General features: G+C 37.8%; 2 protein-coding genes across 2 annotated transcripts; both read right to left on the reverse strand.

The window, feature by feature from the left end:
• Window positions 1-946: 946 nt before the first annotated feature.
• Window positions 947-3,098, reverse strand: LOC133791163 (uncharacterized). The gene is made up of 4 exons (XM_062229082.1): window positions 2,500-3,098; window positions 1,923-2,417; window positions 1,337-1,827; window positions 947-1,259 (listed from the first exon to the last, which is right to left on the reverse strand). Exons 1-4 carry the CDS (start codon window positions 2,839-2,841, stop codon window positions 1,106-1,108), a joined length of 1,482 nt encoding a protein of 493 aa, XP_062085066.1. The 5' UTR covers window positions 2,842-3,098; the 3' UTR covers window positions 947-1,105.
• Window positions 2,963-5,745, reverse strand: LOC133791164 (uncharacterized). Its single transcript, XM_062229083.1, has 5 exons — window positions 5,462-5,745; window positions 5,316-5,380; window positions 3,461-4,189; window positions 3,213-3,368; window positions 2,963-3,114 (listed from the first exon to the last, which is right to left on the reverse strand). The coding sequence occupies exons 2-5, from the start codon at window positions 5,370-5,372 to the stop codon at window positions 3,103-3,105; spliced, it is 954 nt and encodes a 317-aa protein (XP_062085067.1). The 5' UTR covers window positions 5,373-5,380; window positions 5,462-5,745; the 3' UTR covers window positions 2,963-3,102.
• Window positions 5,746-11,743: the final 5,998 nt, after the last annotated feature.

Genomic DNA, 11,743 nt, shown 5'->3' on the forward strand with positions numbered 1-11,743 from the left:
CCTGAAGACAAGACTAAAGGGCGACCAAAAATCAACCGCATACCTTCCTAAGGTGAAGTTTCTAAGAGACAATATAATTGTGGGGCATGTGGGCAATCAGGACATAATGCGCAAAAGTGTCCAAGTCGTCATGCGCCATCAGATGTTAGAAGCACAACTAATATGTGATTTATTATTGTATAGTTTTGTAAACACTATGTTCACAGTTTCTTCTTTTAATCTATGTAAACTCTGTTGAGATTTATCTTTCTTTTAATCTATGTAAACTTTGTTGAAATTTATCTTTCTTTTAATCTATATAATCCAATGCGGCCCTTAGGGTCTCTTAGTGCAATTTTAGGGTCTCTTAGTGCAATTTTAAGGTCTCTTATAAATTAGGTGTAAATGCTTCAATGCGACCCTTAGGGTCTCTTAGTGCAATTTTAGGGTCTCTTATAAATTAGGTGTAAATTCTTCAATGCGACCCTTAGGGTCTCTTAGTGCAATTTTAGGGTCTCTTAGTGCAATTTTTGGGTCTCTTATAAATTATGTGTAAATTCTTCAATGCGACCCTTAGGGTCTCTTAGCGCAATTTTAGGGTCTCTTAGTGCTATTTTTGGGTCTCTTATAAATTATGTGTAAATTCTTCAATGCGACCCTTAAGGTCTCTTAGTGCAATTTTAGTATCTCTTAGTGCAATTTTAGGTATAAATCCTTCAATGCAACCCTCAGGGTCTCTTAGTGCAATTTGAGGGTCTTCTGTAAGTGATGTCTATAATCAATCAATTTTCAGCAGTGACCAAATTGCACTAAGCGACCCTGAACGACCCATATGGGTCGCACAGGGTCGCTTAGTGCAATTTGGTCACTGCTGAAAATTGCACTAAGCGACCCTATGCGACCCTTAGGGTCTCTTAGTGCAATTTTAGGTATAAATCCTTCAATGCAACCCTCAGGGTCTCTTAGTGCAATTTGAGGGTCTTCTGTAAGTGATGTCTATAATCAATCAATTTTCAGCAGTGACCAATCAATTATATCATTACAATTTGATCATTTAATAATATTGTATAAGAGATACATAACACCAAAAGCGAATGTTCGTAACAAAAAAAAAAAACATATCTAACTAGGGATCTGCACTACCTACATATAATTGAACTGCATATGCTTGTCTAAAAGTATCTATGTTGTCGTCGTTTAGCAACGTTCTAGCTGACTCGTTGCACTTACCAGCAATGTGCATTTCTATTGTCTTCAGCATGAATATACCACAATCTCCCCTATGAAAGACAAGGTTAACTATATTAGTATTATCTTTAAAAGTTGACTCATACATGTAAATTTAAATGAAACTTACATTCTATTGCTTTGAGGAACAGTATTTGTGGGGGCAACTTCTATCTTCATGAAGTACTTACACTGAGCACGAAATTCATTAAAATGACCACTATCACGAAGTAATAGCGGAAAATATTCGGCAAGTGGTTGCACTGATCTTTCCATTGCTTCTATGGAGATCCAATAGTCTGGATTGGAGTTATAAATCCATATTGTCCACATTCTAATGTCTACTACCAATGCCATCCAATGTTTGTTATTATTGTTCCATGGCACATAGAAGTAATTCACTTTGGACCAAGCTCTCCCTCTAATGGGTCTGATTGCATCAACAAATGACATTAGTTGTGGAGATTTTTTGTATACTACGGTGCTAGTCTCTCGAGACTTGCAATATAACTCACGAACATATTTCCCAAACTCATCAGTCAAAATGCATCTATCTTGTGGAAAGATGTCTTGAAATTTGTCCATTCGTTTTCTAAAGATATAGGTTATTTCATCCACATGCTGCCCAAAAGCATCAACTATTCAATATTAGTTAAGCTGAAAAATAAAACTAGTATTAACTAATTATTATGAAATAATTGAATGATAAAGCTTACCTCGCTATCAATATGTTGTTGCTTTGCCAACAATGTCTCAAAAAAGCTTCTTTCTCGAAATAATAGGCCACAACGAATGACAGGTCTACCACATGTATCCCCATTGTACCACCTATAAAAAGCTTGCACATCCTCTTCAATAGGCAACCTAAAAGGGTTGAAAGTAGGAGGTTCTAACTTTGAGTATCGACGTTTCTTTGGCCATGATATGAAAGGTGATAACAAGTTTCGAGCACGTTTTCTTAATCTCAATGGTCGGCCATCTCGAACTACCTGTTCTACCTCATCACCAGGTTCTTCGTTACCAACCCCTTCATAAATAATTGATGGTGGTGTCTCATAGGTATGTGCAGGTGAATGAGATGGTGTGGTGATTGCGTCTCTGGAAGGTTGTGCAGCCATATTAGTTACCTTGGGGGCACTATCTATATTATGCTCTCCTTGGGGTGTGGTGAATCTATCTTCAAAGTTTGCATGCGCATTGGAAGGTGTATCCTACAACCATTGAGTAACAAAGCATTTAACTTATAATTAAGAAATAAAGAATAATCAGAAGCTAAAGTACTTGAAAAGTTACCTGTGGGTCTTCACACCCAGAAAAATGTGCATGCACAGGTCGAAGGATGTCAATCAAAACATCCAACTTTTCCATTAATGCCACATTTCTCTCTCTATTTAGAAACTCACTCTCAGAGTTGGCTGCCATGATTGCGTCATGCCTCTCTTTATTCAATCGTTCCATCTCCTCATACCTCTCTTTATTCAAACGTTCCATCTCCTCATATCTCGCTATGTGTAGTTTTTCTTGGTCAGCCATGAAACATTTTATTGATTCCAATAATTCACTATGAGCATGATCAGTTGGGGCAGATTGTGAGGATGGCACAGGACGAACTGGAGTGAACTGAGGAGGTGGCATAGAAGAATCTACAAATATCTGGTTTGAAGGACCCTCTGAGGATGGTGGATGAGGAGATGGAAGTAAGGAATCTGGTGTAGAACAACTCGTATTATTGTGGGCCTCTTCTCCCACAACAATACGAGGATTATTACGCAGGATGACATTGCCGCCTAAAAATGAAGAAATCTGATCTATAATGTCATCTGCATTGTCTTCATAGCTATGAAGCCTTTCATAGAATAATTGTACCTTCTCTTCCGCACTTGGAACTAGAGTAGGTCACACAAAGAACTGGAAAACCAAATAAAGAAAAGTAAAATAAGTTAACATAGCCAAATATATTTGCGTTTTAAAAAATTCATAAGAAATTTTTATACGTGGATAAATACCTCATCATCTTCTTCTATTACTTTGGATATTCTTGCAACTGTGATATTTTGGACCTTAACATTTATATTCCAACCAATCCATCGTGGAATATGATTTCCTGGAATTCTTTGTCCAATCATTTCTCCCAATTTCGGCATTGCTTCACAAATCCATATCTATAAGAATCAAAATTAAAATTGTAAGCATGAAAAACATATGATAAGCCATACTTATCAAAATTTAGATACACAATTTTAGATTTTTTTACCTGAAATATCCAAGGACAACATATGAAGTTCCACCTGATCATATCTACATTATGATCTTTCTGGAACTTTACACGAGTAATTTGATCTACAATCTTCTCATATACCAGCCTCCCCCAAGGATATTTATCAAATATTTCCAAATTATCCACTAGTCGTAGCCAAGATAAATCTATTGTGGTACCGACACTTGAATTTAACAGAAATGCACTTAGTAGGTAGATAAAGCATAGCTTCACTCTGTCTTTCGTTCTCTCATCTTTTGGTATATTATCTAGCACATTTGCTACATCCTCTATTTTTATAGACCTATCATTGAAGTACTTATTCTTTAAATTGTTGTTTGATGAAACCACATTTAGTTCTTTAGGAGTTAATTCGCCACTAGTGTATAATCCAGATACTATTGCAAACTCTTGGATAGAGAATCTCACAGGTTTGCCATTTATCAAAAACCACAACTCATGCTTTTTTTGACAATTTATCCTCCTTGCAATTATCTGGTGCGATAAGGTCCCCCAAAACTTCCCTTTCCAAGGGAGGTCCAACAAATGACCCAACTGACTGTATTTTCTAAAAACAATCTTGTCAGTTTTTGATAACCAAGAATTTATTTTTTCAAATATTTGCATCGAAGACCTAATGGTAACTTTAGATTTCGTTTGAACATTCTCATTCATAATAACTCTCGGGACACAAGGAAGCTCTGTTGTCAAAATAGTTCTAGAAATCTGAAATTTGCCAAACAAACAAAATACAATGTAAATAATAAGTGCAAATATTACAAAATTGAAATAAGACCCTAAGTTGGGTTAGGTCTCTTAGTGTATATTTACATCAACAAGAAAATTGAACTAAGCGACCCTAAGAGACCCAAATGGTCGCAAAGGTCGCTTAGTGTATTTTAACATCTAAGAAGAAAATTGAACTAAGTGACCCTCTGAGTCACAAAGGTCGCTTATTGTATTTTAACATCAAGAACAAAATTAAACTGAGCGACCCTAAGAGACCCAGAGTGTCGCAAAGGTCACTTAGTGTATTTAACAACTACGAAGAAAATTGAACTAAGCGACCCACAGGGTCGCTTAGTGTATTTAACAACTAAGAAAAAAATTGAACTAAGCGACCCACAAGGTCACTTATGGTCGCTTAGTGTATTTAAACATAAAGAATAAAATTGAACTAAGCGACCATAAGGGTCGTTTAGTTCAATTTTATTCTTTATGTTAAAATACACTAAGCGACCCTAAGCGACCATAAGCGACCCTAGTTCAATTTTATTCTTTATGTTAAAATACACTAAGCGACCATAAGCGACCCTGAGGGTCGCTTAGTTCAATTTTATTCTTTATGTTAAAATACACTAAGCGACCTGCTGAAAATTGCACTAAGCGACCCTGTGCGACCCATATGGGTCTCACGGGGTCTCTTAGTGCAATTTTCAGCCGTGACCAAATTGCACTAAGCGACCCTGTGCGACCATAAGCGACCTTGGTTCAATTTTATTCTTTATGTTAAAATACACTAAGCGACCCTAAACGACCATAAGCGACCCTCAGGGTCACTTAGTTCAATTTGATTCTTTTATGTCACAGAATGTATACCCTAAAAGACCCTTAACTGCACTAGGCGACTCTATGAGTTACAAATGGTCTTTTAGTGTAATTTTCAACTCAATATATTCATATAATTTTCAAAATAGTAATGAACTTTAACAATGAAAATAAACTTAAAATTATATAGAATTTTCACTTTGTTCAAATTGCACATCAATTTACTCAAAATCAAAATTATTCGAATCCATTAAACTCATAATCTTAATCATTCTAATTCATTAAAATATAATCATAATCTTACTTGTTCATTTGATGAGAACTGACAATATGAAGTTGATTCCTCCATTGTTGCTTCCATTATATTTTCTTCAAAATAAATAGCATAAGAGAGTAAGGGAATGAGTGAAAGTGAAATTATTGTGGAAATAAATAAAAGAAAATAAATACCAGAAAAAATCTTGTCGCCGTTGAGGGTCGCCGGAGCTCGTCGCCGGCAAACTTTTGACTGTAGAATGGGATACTGTCTTCAATGGAGGAGAAGTGAAAGAGAAAGGAGGAAGACGAAGAGTGAGGTTGCTGTTTAGGGTTTTGTTATATTCATATTAACCTTATTTTGTTTACAAATCCTGCCACATCATCATATTTTAAAAAATGAAATAACTATAAAATTTAATTAAAATAAAAAAGCCATTTTGCAAATATCAATATGTGATATAGTCATTTCGGCAAATTCCCCTGCCAGCAGGGAGTTGAGCTTTGCGTAAATGAACCATCACTAAGTCACCGTCTTAGAAGAATTTTAAACGCCTTTGCTTGTCAGTAGCAAGCTTGTATTTGGCGTTGGATGCCTCTAAATTGTGGGTAACTTGTTGTCGGGTGGCGATAACTTCATCATCTAAAGCCTTGGCTGTTAGGATTACAAAATTACACTTATAGTAACACAGTATTCAACACTAGTATTTAACCCAATTTCCCATAACTTAATCGTGTTACTAAAAGTGAATAAATGATAAACCCTAAAACATATTTCTATAAAACCTTTGCTAAATTAAAGAAAAAGATGAACATAATAGCGGAAGCACTAACCTGAAGCCATTGATGGAGATTGCAAGAAGAGTGATGGAGATTGAATCAAGGCAATTGATCTTCCAAGAAAATCACTTTCTTTCTCTGTGTATTTCTCTGTGATGGGGAAGAAGAGAAAAAAATGAAAAAATGTGTTTCTTGGGGACCACTTCCTATTTAAATAATAAACTGATTATTAAATCAGTTTTGGATATTTATAATTTGGCCCCTCATCAAATTATAAATACAACTTATGGTATCTACACATTATTTCCATGACATTTTAATACCTATGATACTTATAACATAATTGGTCACTTTATTTTTGTATCAAACATTATAATAGCATCATACATTAATACATATGTGCCCATAATAGGATTTTTAATCCAATAATCTCCCACTTGGGCAACATATGTTTCCTTATAAATGTATAACTTAATGAGCTCAAAATTTGCTATCATATAAAGATATTCTTTAACAATCTTGTCCATCAGTCATATCCATATAGGATCAAAGCGGTCTTTGTCATATTAATCATGACTAAACCCATCAATGGTCACATATACAAATACAGTCAAATGACATAGATCAATCATGGATGTGTAGCATGGAAATTACATGCCATGTGAACCAAACATGCCTATTTCCAACTGGTCCTACTTAAACTTTAGTGAGGTCAGAATCAAACATGACAAAACAGAGTGAATAAACTGAATACTTCATTCTGATCAGAAAATAACTAAATACATAAATGTCTGAAGCAAATAAAAAATACAAACTCCCACTAAATCATGATATCCTCAAACAATACAACACCCATATGAGCAGTATGCTCATGAAAGACCTTGGGTGGCAATCCCTTTGTGAGCGGATCCGCTATCATGGAGTTTGTCCCAATGTGCTCTATGGATATCTGTCCACTCTGTACTCTCTCTTTCACAACTAGGAACTTTATGTCAATATGCTTTGACTTTGATGAGCTCCTATTGTTGTTGGAATACAACACTGCTGAATTATTGTCACAAAATAACTTGAGTGGTCTTTCTACATTCTCCAAAATGCGCAGCCCAGTGACAAAGTTACGTAGCCATATTCCATGATTTGATGCCTCATAGCATGCTACAAATTCTGCCGCCATTGTGGAAGAAGCTACAAGTGTTTGTTTGACACTTTTCCAGGATATAGCTCCTCCAGCTAACAGATAAATATAACCTGATGTAGACTTTCTGTAACACCCCAACTCCAGGGATCGCTACAGTGCACATTGCAAACAGTGCTAAACTCGCTAATCGAGTCATTTGGCCATAAACGTGTATCTAAGTGTGATTAGCGGTTTAGAGGTTAAAAACTTTGGTTAAGGTATAACGTCTCACTAGAACGTTTACTGTATACTTTGGGATCCCAAAAATATAATTTCAGAGTTTATTACAATAGATTATTTACATCAAGCCGATCTAGGCGGCAAAACAGGGTTCAGCCCTAGTTCCACTTTCAAACCTCGCCCAAGTGTTGGTCGAGCAGCTGCATATGTACACGTCATCACCTAAGCTCTCCAACTCAAGGATGGTCCAGCTTCCTTTTTCCTTTACCTGCACCACAAAGCACCCGTGAGCCGAAGCCCAGCAAGAAAACTCATATGCTTAAAAACAGTCATATCATGATATCAATTCATATCTGGCATGCCTAGCAATCATAGGTCTATTCATCATGCAAATGAATTCAAACAGATGCTGGGGTATCCAGGATAAGAAAACCTGGCCTTCTGATTGGAGGACTATCAAATCAATCCTAATCAGATGAGTGTCGTAACACTAGAGGTTCTGATAAACCATGCTGAGTGACCGACAAGCGAATCACTAACTCAAGTGGAAGGGTGGCTGTTGGGTAAGCCTCTAACCTTCGATAGGTTCTGGTAAACCATACTGAGTGACTGACAAGCACGTCACTAATTCAAATGGAAGGCTGGCTGTTGGGTAAGCCTCTACCTTCAACAGGTCCTGGTAAACCATACTGAGTGACCAACAAGCAAGTCACTGGGGCCTCAGTGCCCAAGCCATGCATATGATGATCAAAATGATCATGCAGAGCCCGTAGCTCTGATCAGATGAGTGAATATCACTTTGAGGTCCTGGTAAACCATACTGAGTGACTGACAACTAGGTCACTGGGGGCCCAGTGCCCATTTCCTGCAATGGCTCTACATGACTAGCCTTTGGCTAGATAAATGCTTGTTTATATTCATCGAACTTGAGGTCGGTCCTGCATTAATGCTCTTGGAGTCATTCAATACAGAGGGTCGATTAGGTCCAATCGACATAGCTTGCGCTACTCACTAGGGTTGTCATGACTAGTGAGACAGCACAATGTGGCCAGTGCCCAATACCACTACCGAACCTGACTAATAAGTCACAGCTTCACAGTTGATACTAGCACCTTTGCCAAACCTGACTAATAAGTCAGTGCCATGCACAAGTAAGCAATGCTATCAATATGTATCATATGCCAATTATCCAAGAATAGGGCACTCAGCATGCTTACTAAACAGTTGCTAGCATAATTATAATCTTGCACAAACACAGAGACTCAAGCTCTGACCAATCTCATATTCATCATTCATGGCATGCCCTAATCACATGTTTCTCATGCATCACAAGCATCACATTTAACCAACCAGCATGCCTCAATAATAATCATACGCAAATGGGCAAGATTGCCAAGCATTCATTATGCTATCCATGTTTACATTTAAACATCCAACATGCATCAAACATAACCATGCATGTCACATATGGGGTGCAGTTTTCTTACCTCTGGTTCGAGCAAGAACGAACAAAAGAATAACCCTGAGAACGATCGACTTTTTGGTCCTTTAGCGGTTACCTGGTCATAACCAAAATGTAGGATTCATCAATAAAAATGATAACTGAGGATTCCCAAACCAAAACCCAGCCCCCGAGACCTCAAATACCACCCAACCGGGTACTAGGTCCAACCCCAAGGCCTACGGTTTGAATCCCTAAGCTAAAAAACATTTTTAACAAAATTTGGCCTATGGGCCGCGGCCCCAAAAAGCCGTGCAGCGGCACGCCTCTAAGCTCCATCTGCCAGACGTGCGTGGGCCGCGGCACGCAAAAGCTGTGCCGCGGCACCCAGCCCAGTTCAGCCTAAAACCAGCACGCGAACCCAGAATTGCCCCTGCGTTTTACCCTTAGAACCAGCCTCTCAAACCAACTTTAAACCTCTTCCAAACACCCAATTCAACCCCCTATCAACACCCTTAACTCACTCTCACCAAACCCCAATCAAGCTAACACAAAAACCTCCTTTGATTCATGCTTCCCACATCAAAAACATGAATTGAAAACTATAAACCAAAACAGAGTATAACCTGAAATTCAAAGACAATTCCTTACCTCCAACTGGTTTTGAACCCTCTTAAGATGATGAACTAAGACCACAACCTCCAAGCTTTGATTCCCTAACTTGCCACCTCAACTTGGGACCAAAAACCTCAAAGAATGATAGAGAGGAAATGATGTACGGGGAGGAAGAAGAAGACTCTCTGTTTTTGCTCTGTTTTGAACGGTTTCCACAGCCTTCTAAAACCACATATATCCTAGCCAAATGACCTAAATGCCCCTAGGTCATTTAAGGCTCTAAAACCAACTTAAGGGAAATTTTGACATTTTCCACCTACACCGTTAATCATAATTAACGCTTCCCTTTTCCCGCTAATCGCTATATTCTCAAACTCCAATATTTCACATCCCGTTACCCTTTAACGCCCGGTAACACTCTGATCATTAAAACACCCCGAGACTCACCCCGAGCCCCGAGCTTAAGCCTGTTATGGCCAAACCGATATTAAACATTCCTTGATCGTCTCATACCAAATGGCTCGAACAAACCCACATCATAATGTGGTCTCAAATTATATCACCGACATGCGAACAAATAATCAATTTTCCCTCAACGGGCCAAATTACCATCACACCCCTGTATAAAGAAGTATGGAGTCACATGCATGCATGTCACATCATATCATAATATAATCAACATATACATGCACTTAATCAATTAATAATACAATTAAGCAAGTATGGCCCTCCCGGCCTACTGTTCACATCGTTAAATACATCGGAGAATTTGGGGCATTACACTTTCTGCTGTCTTGGCACCCAGCGTAATCAGAATCAGAATACCCTACAACCTCCAAACGATCTGATTTCCTATATGTGAGCATATAATGTTTTGTTCTCTAGAGATATCTCATAACCCTCTTGGTTGCTATCCAATGGTCCATACCAGGATTGCTTAAATATCTACCTAACATGCCAACAATATACGCTATATCTAGACGCGTACATACTTGAGCATACATTAGACTCCCAACAGCTGATGCATACGTAATCTTTTGCATTTCTTGAATTTCAAGGTTACTTTTAGGGCATTGACTAAGACTGAATTTGTCTCCTTTAGCAACAGGGGTATCACCTGGTCTACAATCTTGCATGCCAAATCTTTTAAGCACTTTATCGATATAGCTTTTTTGTGATAATCCAAGAATACCCCGAGAACGGTCTCGATGTATCTGAATTCCTAATACAAAAGAAGCATCCCCAAGATCTTTCATCTCAAAATGCTTAGATATAAATCTCTTGGTTTCATGCAATAAGCCTATATCATTAGTGGCAAGCAATATGTCATCGACATATAGAATCAAGAATATATATTTACTCCCACTGAACTTATGATATACACAATCATCAACAACATTCATCTCAAAACCGAATGAGATAATTACTTGATGAAACTTGTGATACCATTGGCGAGAAGCTTGCTTGAGTCCATAGATAGATTTTGTCAATTTGCAAACCATATTCTTTGGGTCTCCTGACACAAAGTTTTCTGGTTGCACCATATAAATTGTCTCGTCAATGTCGCCATTGAGAAATGCTGTCTTAACATCCATCTGATGTAACTCAAGATCGAGATGAGCAACAAGTGCCATAATTGTCCTAAAAGAGTCTTTCGATGAAACTGGAGAGAAAGTCTCTGTAAAATCGATGCCTTCTTTTTTAGTATAGCCTTTTGCTACAAGACGTGCTTTATACCTCTCTACATTACCATTTGCATCTCTCTTGGTTTTAAATATCCATTTAGAACCAATTGGTTTTGCACCTTCTGGTAATGGGACAAGTTCCCAAACTTTATTGTCTTGCATGGACTTGTACTCCTCATTCATGGCATCCATCCACTTTTGAGAGTTAGAACTTTTTATGGCCTGATGAAAGTTGATTGGGTCATCTTTCACCAATCCATTGTCATCCTCATGTTCTTGGAGAAATACAATGTAATCATCTGAAATAGCACTTCTCCTTTCTCTCACGGACCTCCTTAATGGCACCAGTTCTTGAGGTTGTTGAGTTTGTTCTTCTGGAGCAATTACCTCATTTTCATTTGGGGTTTGTTGAGGTTCCATATTCACTTTCTGATCAATGATAGGTGTAGGAACCTGAATATTGTCAAAAGTGATAGCAGAAATTGGGTTTGAATCCAATTCCTCTTCAAAAGAAATATCTCTAACCTTATTTCTCCCCCCAAACTCAACATCCTCGAAAAATGTTGCAGTACCCGTCTCAAAAATATTTTTAAGTGTGG

Source organism: Humulus lupulus, chromosome 7, assembly GCF_963169125.1.
Source record: "Humulus lupulus chromosome 7, drHumLupu1.1, whole genome shotgun sequence".
In the NCBI taxonomy this organism is placed as follows: domain Eukaryota; kingdom Viridiplantae; phylum Streptophyta; class Magnoliopsida; order Rosales; family Cannabaceae; genus Humulus; species Humulus lupulus.